Source organism: Nicotiana sylvestris, chromosome 9, assembly GCF_000393655.2.
Source record: "Nicotiana sylvestris chromosome 9, ASM39365v2, whole genome shotgun sequence".
Classification (NCBI taxonomy): domain Eukaryota; kingdom Viridiplantae; phylum Streptophyta; class Magnoliopsida; order Solanales; family Solanaceae; genus Nicotiana; species Nicotiana sylvestris.
In genome coordinates this window covers 60,807,230-60,825,199 of record NC_091065.1, presented here as the reverse complement: position 1 = coordinate 60,825,199, position 17,970 = coordinate 60,807,230, and the positions used below count along the sequence as shown (strand labels likewise).

At 36.7% G+C, this 17,970-nt stretch overlaps 1 protein-coding gene across 1 annotated transcript; it reads right to left on the bottom strand.

Moving 5' to 3' along the window:
- Window positions 1-392: 392 nt before the first annotated feature.
- Window positions 393-6,163, bottom strand: LOC104250135 (probable pectate lyase 8). Its single transcript, XM_009806697.2, has 7 exons — window positions 5,961-6,163; window positions 5,638-5,691; window positions 5,116-5,193; window positions 2,157-2,799; window positions 1,959-2,062; window positions 1,728-1,866; window positions 393-1,225 (listed from the first exon to the last, which is right to left on the bottom strand). The coding sequence occupies exons 1-7, from the start codon at window positions 6,038-6,040 to the stop codon at window positions 1,004-1,006; spliced, it is 1,320 nt and encodes a 439-aa protein (XP_009804999.1). The 5' UTR covers window positions 6,041-6,163; the 3' UTR covers window positions 393-1,003.
- Window positions 6,164-17,970: the final 11,807 nt, after the last annotated feature.

Genomic DNA, 17,970 nt, shown 5'->3' with positions numbered 1-17,970 from the left:
TATTTCCCTAAATTAGTATACAGGCGATAACTCGACGTTCGATTTTCACACCTCAAAGCCATTTTTGTTTATTATTTTCTAACAAGGAGTTTCAAGTTCTGGTTGCTCTAGTGCATTAATGGTGAAGTACTTCACATGGCAGTGTGCAGTAGAGGCTGGGAAGCCAGCAAGATACTTGTGGGTGGCATGTTTTGTAGGTAAGGAATGGGCATGTACTATTCTGCCTAATCACATGTAATCCTTCTGGCATCCATATCTTCCAAATCATGTTTGGCACAACAATTCAGTTTACTGCAATACTCAACAATTTAAGGCCAAGGAAAACTGCAATTGCCATCATAATAAGTCAACATTCGTTGACATTTACAATGGGGGGGAAAGTAAAAAAGAAATAGGCAGCAATAACTTGAATTATGAAGCAAAACCATAAAATAATTACATTATATAGGATGACAGTTTCAGTAATTAAAGCTAAAGATGTTTAACAATAAACCAGAAAATCAACTTTCATCTCTTTCTTTCTTTTTTTGGGTTTCTTTTTCATATTTGTCTGCAATCATTAATACTATGCTTCTGAATGGTCCATATTGAGAGGAGAAGGAAAAAAAAGAAGTCCATTTCCTATCAACCATATTCAAGATATGTAGTTTGCTGATCAAGATTGTAAAGCAAGCTTGGTAGAAGAGAAGGATAAATGATTCCAAGGAGAGAAGGACAACACTTCAACACCTGCTCCATAGATCCTGGAGTTAATTTTCCCGTTGAAGCAGGGCGAGGTTGAACGCTGCTGCACTGGTACATTAGACAGGTGGAACAATGGACAAGGGGATTCAAATGTGCAAAATAAAAATATATTTCTTGCTGGTGATGTTTAGGAAGGGATGCAAAAGGTAGAGAAGGAATTAGAAATGAAGAAAATTGGCTAGATTTCGTGACAGTTTCACTGAACAGGTAAAAGTAATATGTGATTGTGTTCATCACCAAATGTTTAATGTCTTGGACATTAACATTGGCGGCCCCTGCGGCAGGTAAGTGCACCAGCACTTGAGGTAAGAGTGCCAACTAGTGAAGAGGACTTGGCTGCTAAGCTTGATGCCCTAGCATAACTGGCTCCAGCACCACGTCCGGATGGGGTAAAGTAGGCTCCATTAAGCATAAGGTCTCCATCTGATCTCCAGTTCCAACGCTTCCACTCTCCTTCTGATGGTTCCACTCTATGTGTCACCTGCCAACAGGGGCGTACGCAGGAATTTTTGTAAGCGGTGTCGAAATTTATAAAAAAAAACTGAAATATAACTTTGATTGTCATACTTTTAGACAAGAAATAGTCTTAATCTATTGATTTTGTTGAGTCTTAAGCAAATATTTACAAAAGAAAAATGTCTTAGTTGAGGTTTGAACCTTTAACCTCTTATAGAAAAATCAAACACATTACCAACACACAACATACAATTTATGTCAAGTATTGTCAATTTTTTTCTACTTAATAGTTTCCATACAATATTAATACATATATTTAATAAAAAAAATTGACGAAGCGGTGTCGCGTGACACCGCTCCGATAAGCGTAAATCCGCCCCTGCCTGCCAACCAAATTCCACCCAACTTCAATTACTTCTTTCTAAAATAAGAACATTTCAGTTTTGGATTCTTAGCACCTTCTACTTATGCTAACCTAATTACCATAAAAAAAAAAAAAAAGCAGCAGAAGTTAGAAATTAACTAACCTGTTTGGCAAATGGGTTGGCTGGGGCAAGGTATCTGTTGCCTTGGCTGTTAATTGTAGGAGAAGCACTGCCACCAATAGCATACATCTCCCAGTGTGTATAGTCATTGTTCACCACATGGAAATAACCATGTCTACACCTGCATATCCATCATTTTGCAATACTTTTAGCCTAGGAAGAGATGACAAAAAATGTTTAAGTGGAACAGAACAAATTTTACCACACATGTACCTTGGCATTCTCTGAATGAGACCCTCACCAAAATGGTTGTAGGCAATAGTCACTTGCATAATCTTGTCTCTAACATAGGAGTCGCTGTGACCCAATAGCATCACCTGTTTATTAACCAATAGTTAGTCTTTGACCGAAAACGTGGATCATTTGAATCGACTAGAGTTACTGCACATAGGTAAAAAAATAAAAATTAACCTCATTGTGATGGGTAAAATAATTGTTGGAGATGGTAATTGCAGTTGATCCCATGATAGCATCAATGAGGCCATCAGCACAGTTAGCGAGAGAGTTGTGGTCAACCCAAATGTGGCTGGACCCAAAGATGGAAATGGCATCACCATCAGCCATTGTCCTCCAACCATAGTGACCTGGCGAGCTACGAACCATGGCATTACCAGTTGGTTTACAATCATGAATATTGATGCCATGAATAATGATATTAGTAACAAATTGGACAGTTATGCAAGCCCCATTGGCAATATGAACATTCACACCACGTCCATCAATTGTCTTGAAACTGTTCATTATAAGCTCTTGCTTAAGTGTAATGACCATGTCCCGTTTAAACACAATCCACAATGGTCTGTCCTGAATTACAGCATGACGAAGTGTTCCAGGTCTGGGATTTACGGGGTCATCGTCACCTGGGTCAGTGACAACGTAGTACTTGCCATCGCGGCCACCAATGGCATTGCGTCCAAATCCAATAGCACAATCGGCTAGGCGCTTGCGGTTACGTTGCCAATTGCGGTCACAGCGCCAGCAATCGTCAATAGGATTTCCAGTTCCACATGAGAAAAAACCCAATTTCCTCCTCTCTGTACTATTCCGAATGCTCCTGTGTAATCAAGAATTTGTAATTAAAGCTAAGAAATAGCTACACCTAATACAATGGCTAGTATAACGCCATCCATCAAATAGTTCCAACTTCTTCGTGGCAAAATGGTAAGATTTCTCACTTATTCAATTAGTACAAGTATTTACCAATTTAGTTGGTTAATATAATTCTAGTATATACTTTTTGATAAGCATAAAGGAGTCATGGCGCAACAGTAAAAGTTGGCACCACAGGGCTGTCTTTTTATTTTACTCATTTCGTTCACTTTTACTTGGCATGTATACTAAAAATAGATTTTCGTTTCTACTTGTCACTTTACACATATCAAGAAAAGATAATTTTGTTTTTCCTATTATACCCACAATATTTATTACTCATTTCAAATCATTTTCTCAAATCCAATAAAATATGCATCAATTAATATGGGCATCATGGTAAATTATGCACTTCATTTATTATTTCTTAAGGGGCATGAAAAGTCAAAACATGCCAAGTAAAAGTGAACGGATGGAGTATATACTTTTCGATGAGCAAAGTAGTGAATTATCTATGGGAAGCAAGTAGCAAAATTAAAATTGGCTGATTGGACATGGACAAAAATAGAAATATCTTTTGAGGTCAAGTTAGTTAGCGAAAGTGATAAAAGTGGGTAGAGGAATACGGTCTATACGGAACGGTACTCTTCACGTTTTCCTTGTAAAATAATTAACAAATGTTTAAATAAAACCTATAAGGTGGGCTGATAAATGCATCTAAGTGTCGTTAGGGTAAGTCTTTATTAACAGACAAGTGCCATTTAATATGGGGATGGGGTTATGTCAGTACAGCCAGCTGATGGATCTTGGATTTGCCGGTGTGAGCCCAGATCTGATTGTTTTGGAGCTCATGCCCTTTGACAGGGCCACAAAGTACGGAGCCAACGCCATATTTATGTGGCTTACTATTTGTGGGAATGCACATCCCTCTTGTAAAAATCACTGTGGTTCCTCTTTTGCTACATATGTAATTTGAGTTTGATCTACACATTGGTGCTTTAAGATTAGGTGTGCCATTTAATTAGGCCGTCAGATCCTTTTACTCAAAAGGCCGCACCTTGAACTTATATACATTGATAGAGTAATTTCTTTTAGAAAATAACATATTTTAACTTGTTATAATATGTAATTAAATTGTCTTATTTTCCAGGTTACTAATAAATGACATCTTTTATGGATAGTTACTTGGAATTAATTAATATTGGCAAAAGTCGAAGTGCGGATAAGATAGTGATTTTCAACAAAGGATCTAAATTTTGCAGCTAAAAATGGCTTCAGATGCTAAATTATACTCAAAAGTGGGAAGAGATGCATGGGCCATAAGTTTTCTTGTTTGGGGTGTTCGGCTTAGCCAATCTTTAATGCTTAGTTAAAGGGGGAATTAGTTTGATCTGTCGCCTGGCCACGTGATAAAGCAAATGGGAATGGTTTTTGGCCTGTGATTTCCGTATAAGATGGGCACAAGGGGAGACATTAACACACACATGCATGAGACCTTACATTTTAATAAAAGCATATTTAAGAGAGCAACGTGATAGAAAGTAAGTTAAACCCAAAATCGAACAAACAATGTGCACTGATATGTAAAGCCACCTTCTCTGCTCAACATGGATAACAGGAAAGAAAAAGACATATGAAACTAATCAAAATGTTGCGTGAGGCGCGGATCTGGCAACAAAGAGCATGTGGAAACAAAAAGGAGATACTACAACTTATGACTAACATGGCCTTATGCTAATCAATGATTAAATTCTCCCAAAAGGTATTTCGAGTTCCGTACTAATACCGGATTGGATGCCTAAATATATTTTCACGTTACCCAAAGCAAAAAATTTTAATTTGTCCAAACTGATTTTTCTGATTAATTTAGTAACAGGATTAATTAAACTAATCATGCTCATAAAGGCTGCCATAGGGCGGTTTTGGCGCATTGCATGTGCATTATATTCTTTAAGACAGAGTCATGTTCAGTAATCTCTTTTACTGTCAAAATGAAAGCAGGGGATGAATTTGGGAAGGGAGTGCAAGCAGCGGGAATTGGACTGGTGAAAATTAAGTTAGGTGAAATGCTGTGTACATTAAAGAGTAACTCATGTGACAACGCATTTCATTTTGTGGTATGTACGGATCATGTGAGGGTTGAATTATTTCATATCCTAGTACAGTTCATTAACTGTAAACACATGAATGCTGATAGGAAAATAGAACTTAAAATTTTTGAATATTATACTAGTGATTAAATATTAGCATCTTGATGATAGAGAAAGCAGAGAGAACTTACATGTCTACCATGGAAGCAACCATATCTGGATCATCAACAGCATGTTTTTCATGGTTTGGTACATTTTCTTCGTTTAACCTGTAATGATTAAACAAATTGAATGACGTTTAGGACTTGGATGAATCTACATTGACAATCACAACTTGGACTGAGGGAATTTAATTCTTCTAAAGCTCTTCTGATATATAGTTTTGTTTCTATACACATTGAAAAAAGAAAATTCATACGTGGAAGAAGTACACAGATAATGAATTTTAGCGCCTAATGTGGCGGTGGAGCAGAACATTTATGGTGCGCAATTATTGTCCTATGGAATTTGGAGTCACTGGACGAACGGGCTTGAGTCTTAACGGAGTTATTGAACCAAAATTTTCCAGATCCAATCTATGCGAGCGATCAATATCGCGTTTTAGATTCTAGAATGCGGATTGATTTTTAACTGATTCTACATGCACCAGTATAGTGTACGAAGAGAATATGAAATGGTATGTGACAGCTAAAAAGAAAATATCGAAAATCTACCTGTTCGCCATTGTCGAGTTGTTTAAGCTCTGAAATTGCTTTGCTTCTTCAGGACTGCAATTGAAACGAAAATCGAAATCCAATGAGCAAATAGTAATTAGTGGGGTTTAGCTCCTTAATTGTTTCTATTCATAAGAACTAGTTGAGAAACAGAAATCGAGTCGTTAAAGAGCAGATGAGAGTATTCAGCACACTCAAATTCAGAAATTATCTAGCAAATGCAGAACTTCCTCAGGTGGAATTTCAATAAAAAACGAAATCAATTCATTTGCTTTGACATTACCGAAAATGAGCTTCTGAAACAATGAAACCACCTCAATTACCTGGTACTGGCAGTGACATTATTGATGGCTAGCATTATCACAACTAGCAATGATAGACATGATCTCCAAGAGACCGCCATTGGAGAAATATCTCAAAAATTCTGAGTCTCCAAAAGCAGTACAATGTATGTGATTCTCTTTCAGAAAATTGAAGGAAATGGTGGAGGAAATTGAGCCCGAGATAAAGCTTCAATGGAGGAAACCTTTTTATAGGAGAAATAAGAAGAGAGAGATAAATAGCGGGAGGTGCTGTGGTTGCCTAACTTTGACATTGTTCATTATACTTAACCCGGGTTTACTATCTATGATTGGGGTTAGGTTAAATTCAACTAAAACTGCTTATTAAAGCGTTTTGCTTTCAAAATAAACAGAGAAATAGGAATTGCCTAATTTCTTGCTGTCTTGTTAACATTTGAACTAATGTTACTATTAGGATTTAATTTGTGAATTACTGACTATCCAACTGTCTTTTTGAAAATTAGACAAATGAATTCACTTATTCCCATACTCTAAGAGAAAAAAATTAGTATAAAGCTGACAATTTAAATTTTTTTATTTATAATGAGCAGTTATTTCTATTAATTTTTCGAGAGAAAGTGGGCGTGGCTCCATGGAGGACAAGATGCGGGAAGCAAGACTCAGATGGTTCGGGCACATCCAAAGGAGGAGCATTGATGCACCGGTGAGGAGGTGTGAGCGACTGGCTGTGGTGGGCACGAGGAGAGATAGAGGGAGACCTAAGAAGTATTGGGGAGAGGTGATCAGGCAGGACATAGCGCGACTTAGGATTACTGAGGACATGACCCTTGACAGAGAATTGTGGAGGTCGAGCATTAATGTTGTAGGTTAGGGGAAAGTTGTGAATATTTCTACAGCGCACTAGAGTGTGACTAGCCAGTTAGGAGTTAGTCTTAGGATGCTACTGGTCAGCTACTGATGCAGGACTTTATCTGCTAAATATTATTATACCTTCTATCTTTTTCGTATTTCCTATATTTCTTATATTGATGTTATTTTGTTATTTTATGTTATTTTACTATGAGTTTATTGATAGTACTAATATATCGTTTCTTGTTGCTTTCTTGGGCAGAGGGTCTCCTGGAAACAACCTCTCTGCCCCTCGGGATATGAGTAAGGTCTGCGTACATATTACCCTCCCAGACCCCACTTGTGAGATTATACTGGGACGTTGTTATTGTTGTTATTGTTGTTGCTGCTATTATTTCTATTAATTTTTGTAGGTGGTGATAATGTAGAATTTGGTATGCTATCAGTGTATAGAAATTGAAGAATTAGCAATATATAGTATTTTATTTTTTCATCCACTTCAATATCCATTTCGTACTAATAAAAATAAAATCAGTGGTTATAGTGATTTAAGTTAAAACAACCCACTTAACACCTTATACCTAACTAAACTGCCACTGACTCACACAGACTTCGTTTCTCTATATAATTCCACTTCGTTTTCAGTTATCGCTCACTCGTGCCAACCTGCGTCGGTTACTCACGTGCCACACTCTTTAATAGTTCCGTTTCCCTTCTCTTCCTCTCTGTCTGAAAATTAAATTCAACCACCCACAAACGTTTTTAGCTGAATTTATTCACCGCATATGTAGGGACCACATTTTTCCACCTCAGCATTTTATTTACTTAAACTACTTCACTCGCGGAGGACGGTGCTGTTCTGTACTCGCTTAAATACGTGTGACACGTTTCCACGTGGGAAGTGTTGACGAACGACTTAAATTTCGCAGAACCCGTACGGCATTGTCTCTGCTATTGATTCCTTGACTTTCAAATTTCTAGGCCAATTGACACGTGTCGGTTGCGTAGGGTTTTGCAAGAGATTGCCAGCCCCCTACGTAACCAGTTTTTCCGGTGAATGTCCGTACGCAAAATAGCAATTCTGGAAAAAAAAGTTTGTTTTTTTCGTTAATCATGATTAGGGAATAGGATTAGCTGGATTTTTGTTCTTGTTGTTGATAATACGATCGTGAAGCATAAGATTTCAAGGCTTTCATCAGAGGTAACCTGAGCTGCTGAGTTGTAATCGATTGCTTTAGGTCATCTGGGAATTTCATCTCTTTAGTTCATCCCCAATGCGGGCAATGCCGACTCCAATCTTGCACTACTTGTGTCTCATTGTCATTGTCAGTTGCGAAGCCACACAGCTTTAATCGGGTCAACTAATACGTCTTCGCTGAAAATATATATTGTTTAAATAAATAAAAATTATTTATTTTAGTATATATACTATTTATTGAATCTCCTAATTAACTTCTTTATGCATTTATTTTTTAAAATTTCTACTCAAAATTCTTATTCTACTATTTTGGTCATTGTCATCTTCTTATTTATATACTCCTCTATAATAATGTAGAGAAGTGATAGTACTAAATTACTAATATGTACCTTCATAAATGATCCCCACGGTGAGTTGGTTGTATATGCTCTGCTTTGAAACTAAGCAGAAAAAAATATGCAAAAATTAAAAAGATTTATGTCTTCTCTTCAGCAAAATGAAGAGCCAAAAAAAAAAAAGAAGGAAAAACTAAAACATGACTTGGAAAAAAGAAAGAAAAAGAATTCCGTACTTCTCTCTCTCTATTTTCTTTTCCAACAAAGTGATGACCGACCAGGAAAGAGGAGCTCCAAATAAGAGAAAGCAACATTGTGCCACCTCTAAACTAAAAGCTACTTCTCCAATTTCAAACATTAAATGGAACTCTAGCCATGAATCGTGGACATCCAAAACTAAATTCGACTGATCTCTTAATTCATAATCGTACCAAAATAAGTTTAATTTCCTTGTTAAAACGCTTTACAGAAAACATTTGTTCCATAATTCATAGCACCAAACATATACAAAAGAAATATAAACAATCAGATGCTCTTGGCCAATTTGAGACTGAGTTTATAAAATAAAAAATATGCTACTTTTCTCCTCTCTTTTTTACGTAAACAGTTTAGTTGGACATTAAAAGAAAATCAGTTAGGAAATCTAACCATTTCTTATTTTAAATGTAATAACCGGACTAATTTGGATATTTGTCATATATATAACATTAAAGGGGGCAAAAAAGAAGGTAAAAACTTATAAGCATCACTCGGTTGTGTCAACCAAACCAAGCAATTTAACTTTAACAGTTAAAAATTAAAGCTGAAAAGTACTTTACTTAGTTAGTCGTAGCTAAGTGAAAAATGTGTGTGTATAAAAACACATATCATGCATTAATATATATTAATGATTTGACGTAAACATCTATATCTATATATATATATATATATATATATATATATATATATATATAAAGAAGGAAATTAAAAAGGTGATTTGGCACCTCTCTATGACCAAGGATCCTATTTATCGTTTTTCTCCTTCTTTTTTTTATATTTCCCTATTATGCTATGTAAAAATTATAAGTTCTCAATTATTACTCCAAACGTTTCATAGGCACCTATTCATCAACTGATACTATTCCTATTTATTACTCCAAACGTTTCAAGATTACTAAAGCACCGATTCTATTCATGATCGAATTCTATTCATATTCCCCACTAATGACCCCTAACACTCTCATTTATGACCAAAAAAAATAATAGTAAAGAGAGTCTTATAGCTTTGGGATTTCACCATGAATGAGAAAGCAACAATTAAAATGTTAAAATATGACTATTCATCACTTTAGTTCCTTTTTTTAGTACTATATATATTAATTAGAATCTTTTTTTCTTGATGTTAATTCAGTTGTTGCTCTCCCATTCTTTCCGGCTACAAAATACATATACGTTATGTCACCCAAACGTAGAAAAGGATCTGAATATGGCAATAGTTCCAATAATAATAGAGAACAAAATTCGGTGCTTGAGAATTTGAATATGGCAATAATTCCAGGCCATTGTATGTTTTTATCTACTTTTTCTTAAGCATGTCATTTGTTCTTATTTCTCTTTATTTTTTCTCTTTCCAGTAAATCTATAGCTTTATGCTTATTAGCATGTTAGTTCTACGTTTTATTATTTATAATTTAAAATCTCATTTTCTAGGTAGAAACAATTGCTTTAAGCTGAATGCGGGGTTTGATATTAATACCTTCATTTTCATTTGGAGACACCAATAAGTAAGAGGTATAAAGAACATATCGTCGTACAACTTCATCATCACACCATCCCCTCTTTGTTCAATTTGCGAACTCTATCGTTTGGATAAGAATAACTTTCTAGGAATTCATACCGTTAGGCTCTTCAAGTTTTCTAAGTAATTTCCTTAAAACAAAGTCAAGTTCATTTCACAAATAAGGTTGAGTAACGACTTTACTAAGTATATACAAGAACCAAATTAGCACTTATTTATAATTATTTGTTTTTAAAAATCATTTAAGTCGTGATAATCATTTTATTCATAAAATATAATATATTGTCCGATTTAGATGAATGACAATGCAAAATATTGTTCATTTAATTACCTCATTTTCTTTCCATACATCATAAGTATCAAGTAATGAAAAACAATTGTGTGCTGCAAATATTTTTCTTGAAATTAGGTTACGCTTATTGATATAAATAATAAGTTATTGTGCTTGACATGTATAGAAAAATAGAGAAAACTGACACTTGAATATTTTAGAAAGAGCAATTAATCTCGAGAAGGCATTTCTAATATAGCGATTTATATTTTTGGTTTGTATGATTATAAAATTATGTGTCTATTTACAAAATTTATTTCATATTCATATACATAACTCTTTTAATCTCTTATATTTCTACCAAAATTATGAAAAAAATAATTTTATGTATTCATTATTATATTTTTTTGACTTGTAAGATTTATAAGATTGACGATACAATCACCCCACCATTAAATCTGATACCTACTACCCACTTTCTTTTTATTTTGTCTCTACACTAGTTAACTTTCCAATGAAACATTGGGTGATCAGTAAACTGTAGTTTTCTCAGTTTTAATTTTTAACGAGTGTAAAAATACATTATTTATACAAAATATGTCAGTACTTGAAAATTTCAAGTTCAACCTTTGAAAAAGTTGAAGAATATATTTGTATTCTCTTCACAGTTCCTTATTAAAGGGAAAGGATGGTGAAGGAGACAGAGAACAATCTACCCATCCATAAAAAAGTTTCACGATTTCGCCAATAATTGTTTTCATTATGAATATCGACATATTCAGTATTCGTCAACTGGACTACGATGCTAGGAGCCCATAACCATCACCCATGAACCTAGCCAGGAAGCAACACTTATGGAAATTATATATAAACATTTACTGTTTGAATTATATTTTATCCCCTTAGGATATTTGCTATACATATGCGTAGCAAATGGGGCCTTACGTATGAGGGTTCTTTCCCACATAATAAATTTAATTATTCCTTTGTTACGGCGGTTGATAATATATTATCAATCTACAAATCGATATTTTTAACACTTCATTGCAGTCTCTTCTACAATGAGAGTGATACAACAAACTAGAAAAGGGTACGTTTTTTTCCAATAAGTTTGTCTATCATTAAGAGTAGGGGTGTTCAAATCGAACCGAAAAATCATACCAAATTGAGAAGTCAAATTAAATCGATGAAAAACCTTCTACTAGATTTGGTTTGATTTGGTTTGATATTGAATAAAAAAATTCGAACCAAACCGACATATAAAAATATATATAATTTTCATATATACTTTTAAGACTTTATATAGAATTTTCTTCAAAAACTATCTAGAAATATTTGGGATCCTCTTATGGATGTATTGAATAGAACTATAAAGTGCATCTATTTTGTTTTTTTAAATAATTGATTATATCATCACTTTCTTACATCAAGTATTATTGAAATGCTTCAATCTCTTTGTTCTTTTATATTCACATATCAAGATCTATTAAATTCTTATATTTTTTTCGAATTTGAAATGTTATTTTGATAACTTAAAATTAAATAGAACAAATTATTATTTAGGTATCATATTAATTTATTTAATTATTAAATTTGATTAATCTTGAAAGCGTACATCAACGAAGAATTATTGTTAGACGACTAAGAAAATAACTATCATATGGTACTAAAAATAATTCTCTAATAAGAATATTTTATTAGATCATGTATTTATCAGTTTTTTTATTTTTACTAAATATATATTCACTTATCAAAATTTTATCTATAACTTTAACAAAGTAAGATTCAAATAATATTCATGTAACAAAAAACCCGACAAAACTGAACCAATCCAAACAAATATAGTAGGATTGATTTAATTTTGACAAAAACCGAACCAATCTCGTTCATGACCCCTAATTAAGAGTTGACCAAAAGAGGTTGCCACGCATTAATGCCAGAGAATATCTTATGATTGATTTGATCGATACTTCACACAAATTCTTTTGATATTAGGTAGGTATTTGGATATAAGAATTCTGAAATACAAAAAAAGTGGTGAAAAAATTCAAGTGAAAATGATATTTGAAATTAGAGTTGTGTTTGGACATGAATATAATTTGGAGTTGTTTTTAAATTTTGTTGAGTGATTTGAAGTGAATATTTTTGAAAAACGGCCCTTTTGGAGTTTTTCAAATTTTCAAAAAATTTTGAAATTCAATTTGAAGTGAATTTAAAATTTTCATGGCTAAACACTGATTCCGAAAGAAGTAAAAAGTAAAAATGAAGAAAAGGGATTTTTTTTAATGGCCGGCCCTAAGTCGCATGAATTTTTTGTTTCGCTTTATCTTCTGATATTTTTGAAAGTGGAGTAATTACTTTTAATTACTATTAAGGTGATATGATAATGTAAGTAAAACTTACACCATGAGTACATAAAAGTTAATGTTTAAGTAACTATGTTTAAATACCCTAGAAAATTAAGAAGAGTATATAAAATAGGTGGCATTCACAATTTTGATTCATTAGGCAATGAGAGGCATTATAGGGTGGACACCAGATTAACAACCAAAGTCACATGGTTTTGTAAGGGTTAATTAGCGCAAATCAAGGAGGGTTTAGAGGTCAACAACCATTATACTCAAAGCTGAATTTCTCATGGAGTGATTTACGGTCACTTAAATAAGTAAATAGTTTTAAGTTAAGGATATGAAATAAAGGGCAAACCGATTCTTACTTCCAATCCAGACCAGACCAAAGTCAGCACTAATGTTTGGATGATAAGTCCTTTTTTTGTTTATCATATTCATTGGTTGAATTAGGTTTATCTGTTTTGACTGAACTAGCAATCTTAAATTCCCCCGTCTATCATGTCCCAAAAAACTGGCCATTGAATTCTTGGACATTTTAGCTTTCAATACTTTTCGTTCTTGGAGTTTTTGATTCGGTGATGGCTACTTTTCTGAATTTTCAAGCCTGTTTGCCTTTTCCAAAGAAATTCTGATTTTTGTTGCCTAATGGAAGGTAAAGGGGTTCAAATAGAGGTGGATCTAGGATTTATATCCTATGAGTTCAATTTTCAAGTTTTTAGTACTAAACTCATTACTCCCTCCGGTCCACTATAAGTGAACAGGTTGTTTTTTTATTTTGATTCAAAATAAGTGTCAATTTATGTAATCAAGAAAAAATTCAATTTATTTACGTGCATATCCCTAAAAAGTTTTCTCACTCCTCACATTAAATTACTAAAATTAAATAGCAGCAACTGAAACAAAGACTCGAGAACAACTACTTCAGCAATTGAGAAGTCATTCGATCTCCATGGATATCAAAGTTGAGGAACAACTTGAAACAATTCAAGACTTGAAGGAAATCAAAGTTGACGATGTTTGACCTAAAAGATATTGAATTTTTTTTTGATTAAATCAATTAAAGAAGATGAAGAGGTAAATCTCAGCCAAGTATAATAAACTCTAGATTGAAAGATGCAAGGATGAACAAGATGAATGATGTTTCTTAATATCATGAAACTGAATGATTAAGCGTAAATATGACAACTTTGAATGTAGAGAGATATTGTAATGGAAGCTCGTAGCCAAAAGTCAGTAAGATATATTGATCCCCCCTTTACAAAGTCTTTCCCTCCTATTTATAAGGGATAACCCCCTCTTGAACCCTAAAAGATATAACATAGAGAATATTCGAAAGTATATTCCTACTGCCTCCTGTTGTGCCTACACTACTACAAATGTCGTGCGTCTTCTAACCATGTTTAACGACCACAGGACGTTGTGTAGCAATGATCTCGTCCCTTGTCGTATTCGTCGGTAGCCGTGGTCATCCAAATTTGGACATATACAATTAGTCCCTTCGCTTGTCGAGGTTGCGGTGTGATGCGTACTCAATAAGCGGACATTGCCCACACCTGCGGAGAAATTTGGTTTACGAATCGTAATGGTTTGGCCAACAACGGAAGGTTAGCTTGCTCAACGATATCCTTGATGGTGTGTCTTGTTGGGAAATGGCGTCACTTCCACGTGCGTCATCATTATGCGTGTTTTCGAGACAGAGGCTGATGGTTTGTCGCTTCGATTTCGGTGCCATTTTGCAGCCTTTCGAGACAGAGGCTGATGGAAGGTTTGTTTTTTCAAAAACTCTTGGCCATTTCTTCTCTGGTTATTCCTTCTCATCCCTTCCGCGTTTGCTCTAGCGATTTCTTTGCTTTCTCTCCTCTGTTCTCCGTTCTTAGTTTTTTTTTGTTATATTAACACTTCTCTCGCCATAGATATGCCTAGAACACATCGATCTCGTGAGGGGATTTTTGACGCCACCCCGTTGTCTATAGAGCTCCCCTCTGGTGGTGAGGACATGACGGTGGAGGAAGGGGATAGTTTTCCCACCATGGAAGAGTTACTGCCGAGACACCCCATGTCTCGAAATGACTTTCTTAAAGAACCTCCTCCTACTCCAGCCTCAGTATTTTATGAAACTGAGTAGGTCCATATTGATACCCTCCGTGCTAAATACAACATTCCCCCTCATATTGAGATTGTTCCAGCGGGAAGGGACTTCGTGAAAGTCCATAGACCGGGGTACAACACTTTTTATGAATACCCCTTTGTGATTGGTTATTCCTTTCCCCTTCTACCGTTAGCAGAAGAATTTTGTCGATTCTATCAAGTTTGCCCGGCGCAGCTTTCCCCGTACACGTGCAAAATACTCATGGTGTTGACAAAATACGCGGAGTTGGCGGGGTACAAAGTTACCGTTCACCACCTCCTACACTTATTTTCTCCTAGCTTTCACAGGGGTACTATGGTGCATCTGAGGCACCGTGGGACAAAAGGGCTGGTGGTCGGAACTGACGACCGGGTAAGTGGCAAATTCTGGCACAAGTACTTCTCCGTCAGAACTGAACACATCGTGTCTGACCCCGCTAGATTCCCGGAGCGGTAGAATGAGAACCGTAAGTGTCGTAACTTGTTTAATCTCTTTTTTTCTTTGTCCAACTTAGTGTTTATTTGCGGCTCTCTTTTGCAGTTATGGGGTGTCCCCCCATCCCATTGCAGATATAAGGGATTAGGTAGCCCATTTGCTGCTTCATGCAGCGGAGACTCGAGACTGGCCCGCTTTTGTAAAACGCTTTGGGCCGAAAGTTTCATCTGGTAAGTGTCTTTCTCCGTATCACTCTTCGACTATTTACCATTGTCTACTGATACGACTCTCCATAATGATAGGTTGTGGAGCTTCTAGGCGGAGGGACCTAGTCCCTGCATTTTGCCATGCCGTCGTCTCTATATGAATGCAATTCACTTTAAACGAGTCTACCCGATAGGGTAGTACTCAACCGGTACAGGCGAGAGACTCCTCTCGGGATATGGTTGTGAGGGGAGAAATCTCTTCTTTACCGGTCCATTACCTTGTGGATGGGTCCTCTAACGGGGACGAATCTTTGTTGAGAAAAAAGAGAAGGATAGAGCTTAGGAAGAGCGTGGTCGTTGATACTAGTAAGAGTAGGAAGGGTGCGTTAGAGACGACACCGATGCCCACGTTTATGGCCGATGCCATCTTGGCGAGGAGGTCTCCCCAAACAGAAAGGGTTTACTAAGGAGGGGGGTCTGTGCGCTCCGCCGAGGGTGGCGCATCATCTACTGTCGGAGGGGGCTTATGCTCTAAGGGCGACGGCTCGAGCTCGGACGTCGACCCAGGGGATGTTCGTGAGTTTTTGGAGTGTCACACTCACGTAGAGGTCAGAATAGAGGGTTCTGATCGACACATAGTCATTCCTGGGGACTACGACTTGCTGTCGAATCGTGATCAGGTGGCATCTGTTTTCTCCCCTTTGTGTGATGCCCCTGAGAGCGAGGCACTTAGAGCGATGAGTGATGCGGAGTTGTCTCGGAGCATTTCTAAAATGGCTCTGCAGGTAAATGTCTTTTTTATTTCGTCATTGGATCTGTGTTACTATTTTTGGCCCATCCTTTTATCTTAGCTTTACTTTTCGTGCCAGACCCTAAATCATGGAGATTGAGCATGAGCGTCGGGAAAGGAGGAGGATGACCATCTTTGGAAAGATGTCTTTCAAGTATCAAGAACATCGCACCAATCATCGTGCGATGGTCGACATCTATAATCAGGATCGCGACTTCCAACTGTTCCGCAAAGGGCTCATGTAGAGGGAGGATCAATTGGCGCGTAAGGTTGAGGAGTTTAAGGAGCGAGATGAGGACCTTATGAAGTCCGTTGCCCGTATTAGTGAGCTCGAGGCAGCCCTTAAGGCCAAGAAAGATGAGCTTGAGCTAAGTAGGGGAGTAGTGGCCGAAAATGCGGACCTCCAAACGAAGGTGGCCAGTTTAACTGCCAAACTGGATATGAAGACGGCGGAGGTTGATGAGCTTAAGGGTGAATTGAGTGTGAATACTGATAAATTGGCCCACGCCGAGAGGGAGAGGGTGACTGCCATCTCTAAGGTGGAGGTTTTAGGAGAGGCCCTCCGCGTTTGTAGGTTGGAGTGGACTAAGAAGATGAAGGAGTCTTCGCTTAGGATAGCGGGACTTGAGGGGCGTATTCAAGGGTTGGAGGCGGAACTATCCGCGTTAAATGAGCAAGTGGTTTATTTGAAAACGGAGGACGTACGACGACGAGCGCAACCTTCTACATCTCATGCTTTGGCTGATCCTATTGTGCCTCGACATTTGTATGAGTTGTGGGTTCATGCCGAGGCTCAGCTCGATGTGTACAAGGGTCTTCATATTGATGGGAGGGTGTCTGAAGCAGAGCTTCGGGATGTGCGTGCTAAGGCCCGTGCAACTCGTAAGGGATACAGATACGATCCTCTCACGCCTGATGGAGATGATATTAATTCTGATTATGCGAACAGACTTGCCTCCGACTCTTGGTACGAAGGCGTGTATGCCACCGGAAATGATGTGTAGTATTTGTGTTGTACTTATTTTTTGCTTTGCAATTTTTGTAAGGGCGTCTTTGAGCCCTTTGTAAAAACAAATATATGTAATATATTTGTTGTAATGGAAGTCATTTTGGTCGTGTATCTTTGAGTCATTTCCTTACTTCGGTTTGTTTGACGATGACTTTTGCTGCAGTCATGTCGCTCCGAAGCTTTGTTGAAATGTTTAACTCATTGTGTTGAGTTTAGTTAAACTCTTTTCGTTAGCAACGACCTTAGCCGTAGGGATACTACTTTCTAGTTGGTGCCGAAATAATATCCCGTCGTGGTTTGAATGAAGTCGAACTATTTTCTTTGACGATGGCCTTGACCATTGGGACGTTACTTTCGAGCTAGTGCCGAAGAGTATCCCGTTGTGGTTCGAGTGATGTCGAACTCATTTTTTGTTGATGGCCTTAGCCATTGGGATGTTACTTTCGAGTTGGTGCCGAAGTAGTATCTGTCGTGGTTCGAGTGATGGTGAACTCGTTTTTCATTGATGGCCTTAGCCATTGGGATGTTACTTTCGAGCTGGTGCCGAAGTAGTATCCCGTCGTGGTTTGAGTGATATCGAATTCATTTTTCATTGATGGCCTTAGCCATTGGGATGTTACTTTTGAGCTGGTGCTGGAGTAGTATCCCGTCGTGGTTCGAGTGATGTCGAACTCATTTTTCG

What these genes read in the sequence shown, in the direction of transcription:
- LOC104250135 (XM_009806697.2), bottom strand. Translation starts at nt 6,040, where the DNA reads ATGGCGGTCTCTTGGAGATCATGTCTATCATTGCTAGTTGTGATAATG. An exon ending in AACTCGACAATGGCGAACAG is followed by an intron (nt 5,194 to 5,637) that starts GTAGATTTTCGA and finishes TAATCATTACAG; the next exon opens with GTTAAACGAAGAAAATGTAC. An exon ending in CTCATTCAGAGAATGCCAAG is followed by an intron (nt 1,867 to 1,958) that starts GTACATGTGTGG and finishes ATGGATATGCAG; the next exon opens with GTGTAGACATGGTTATTTCC.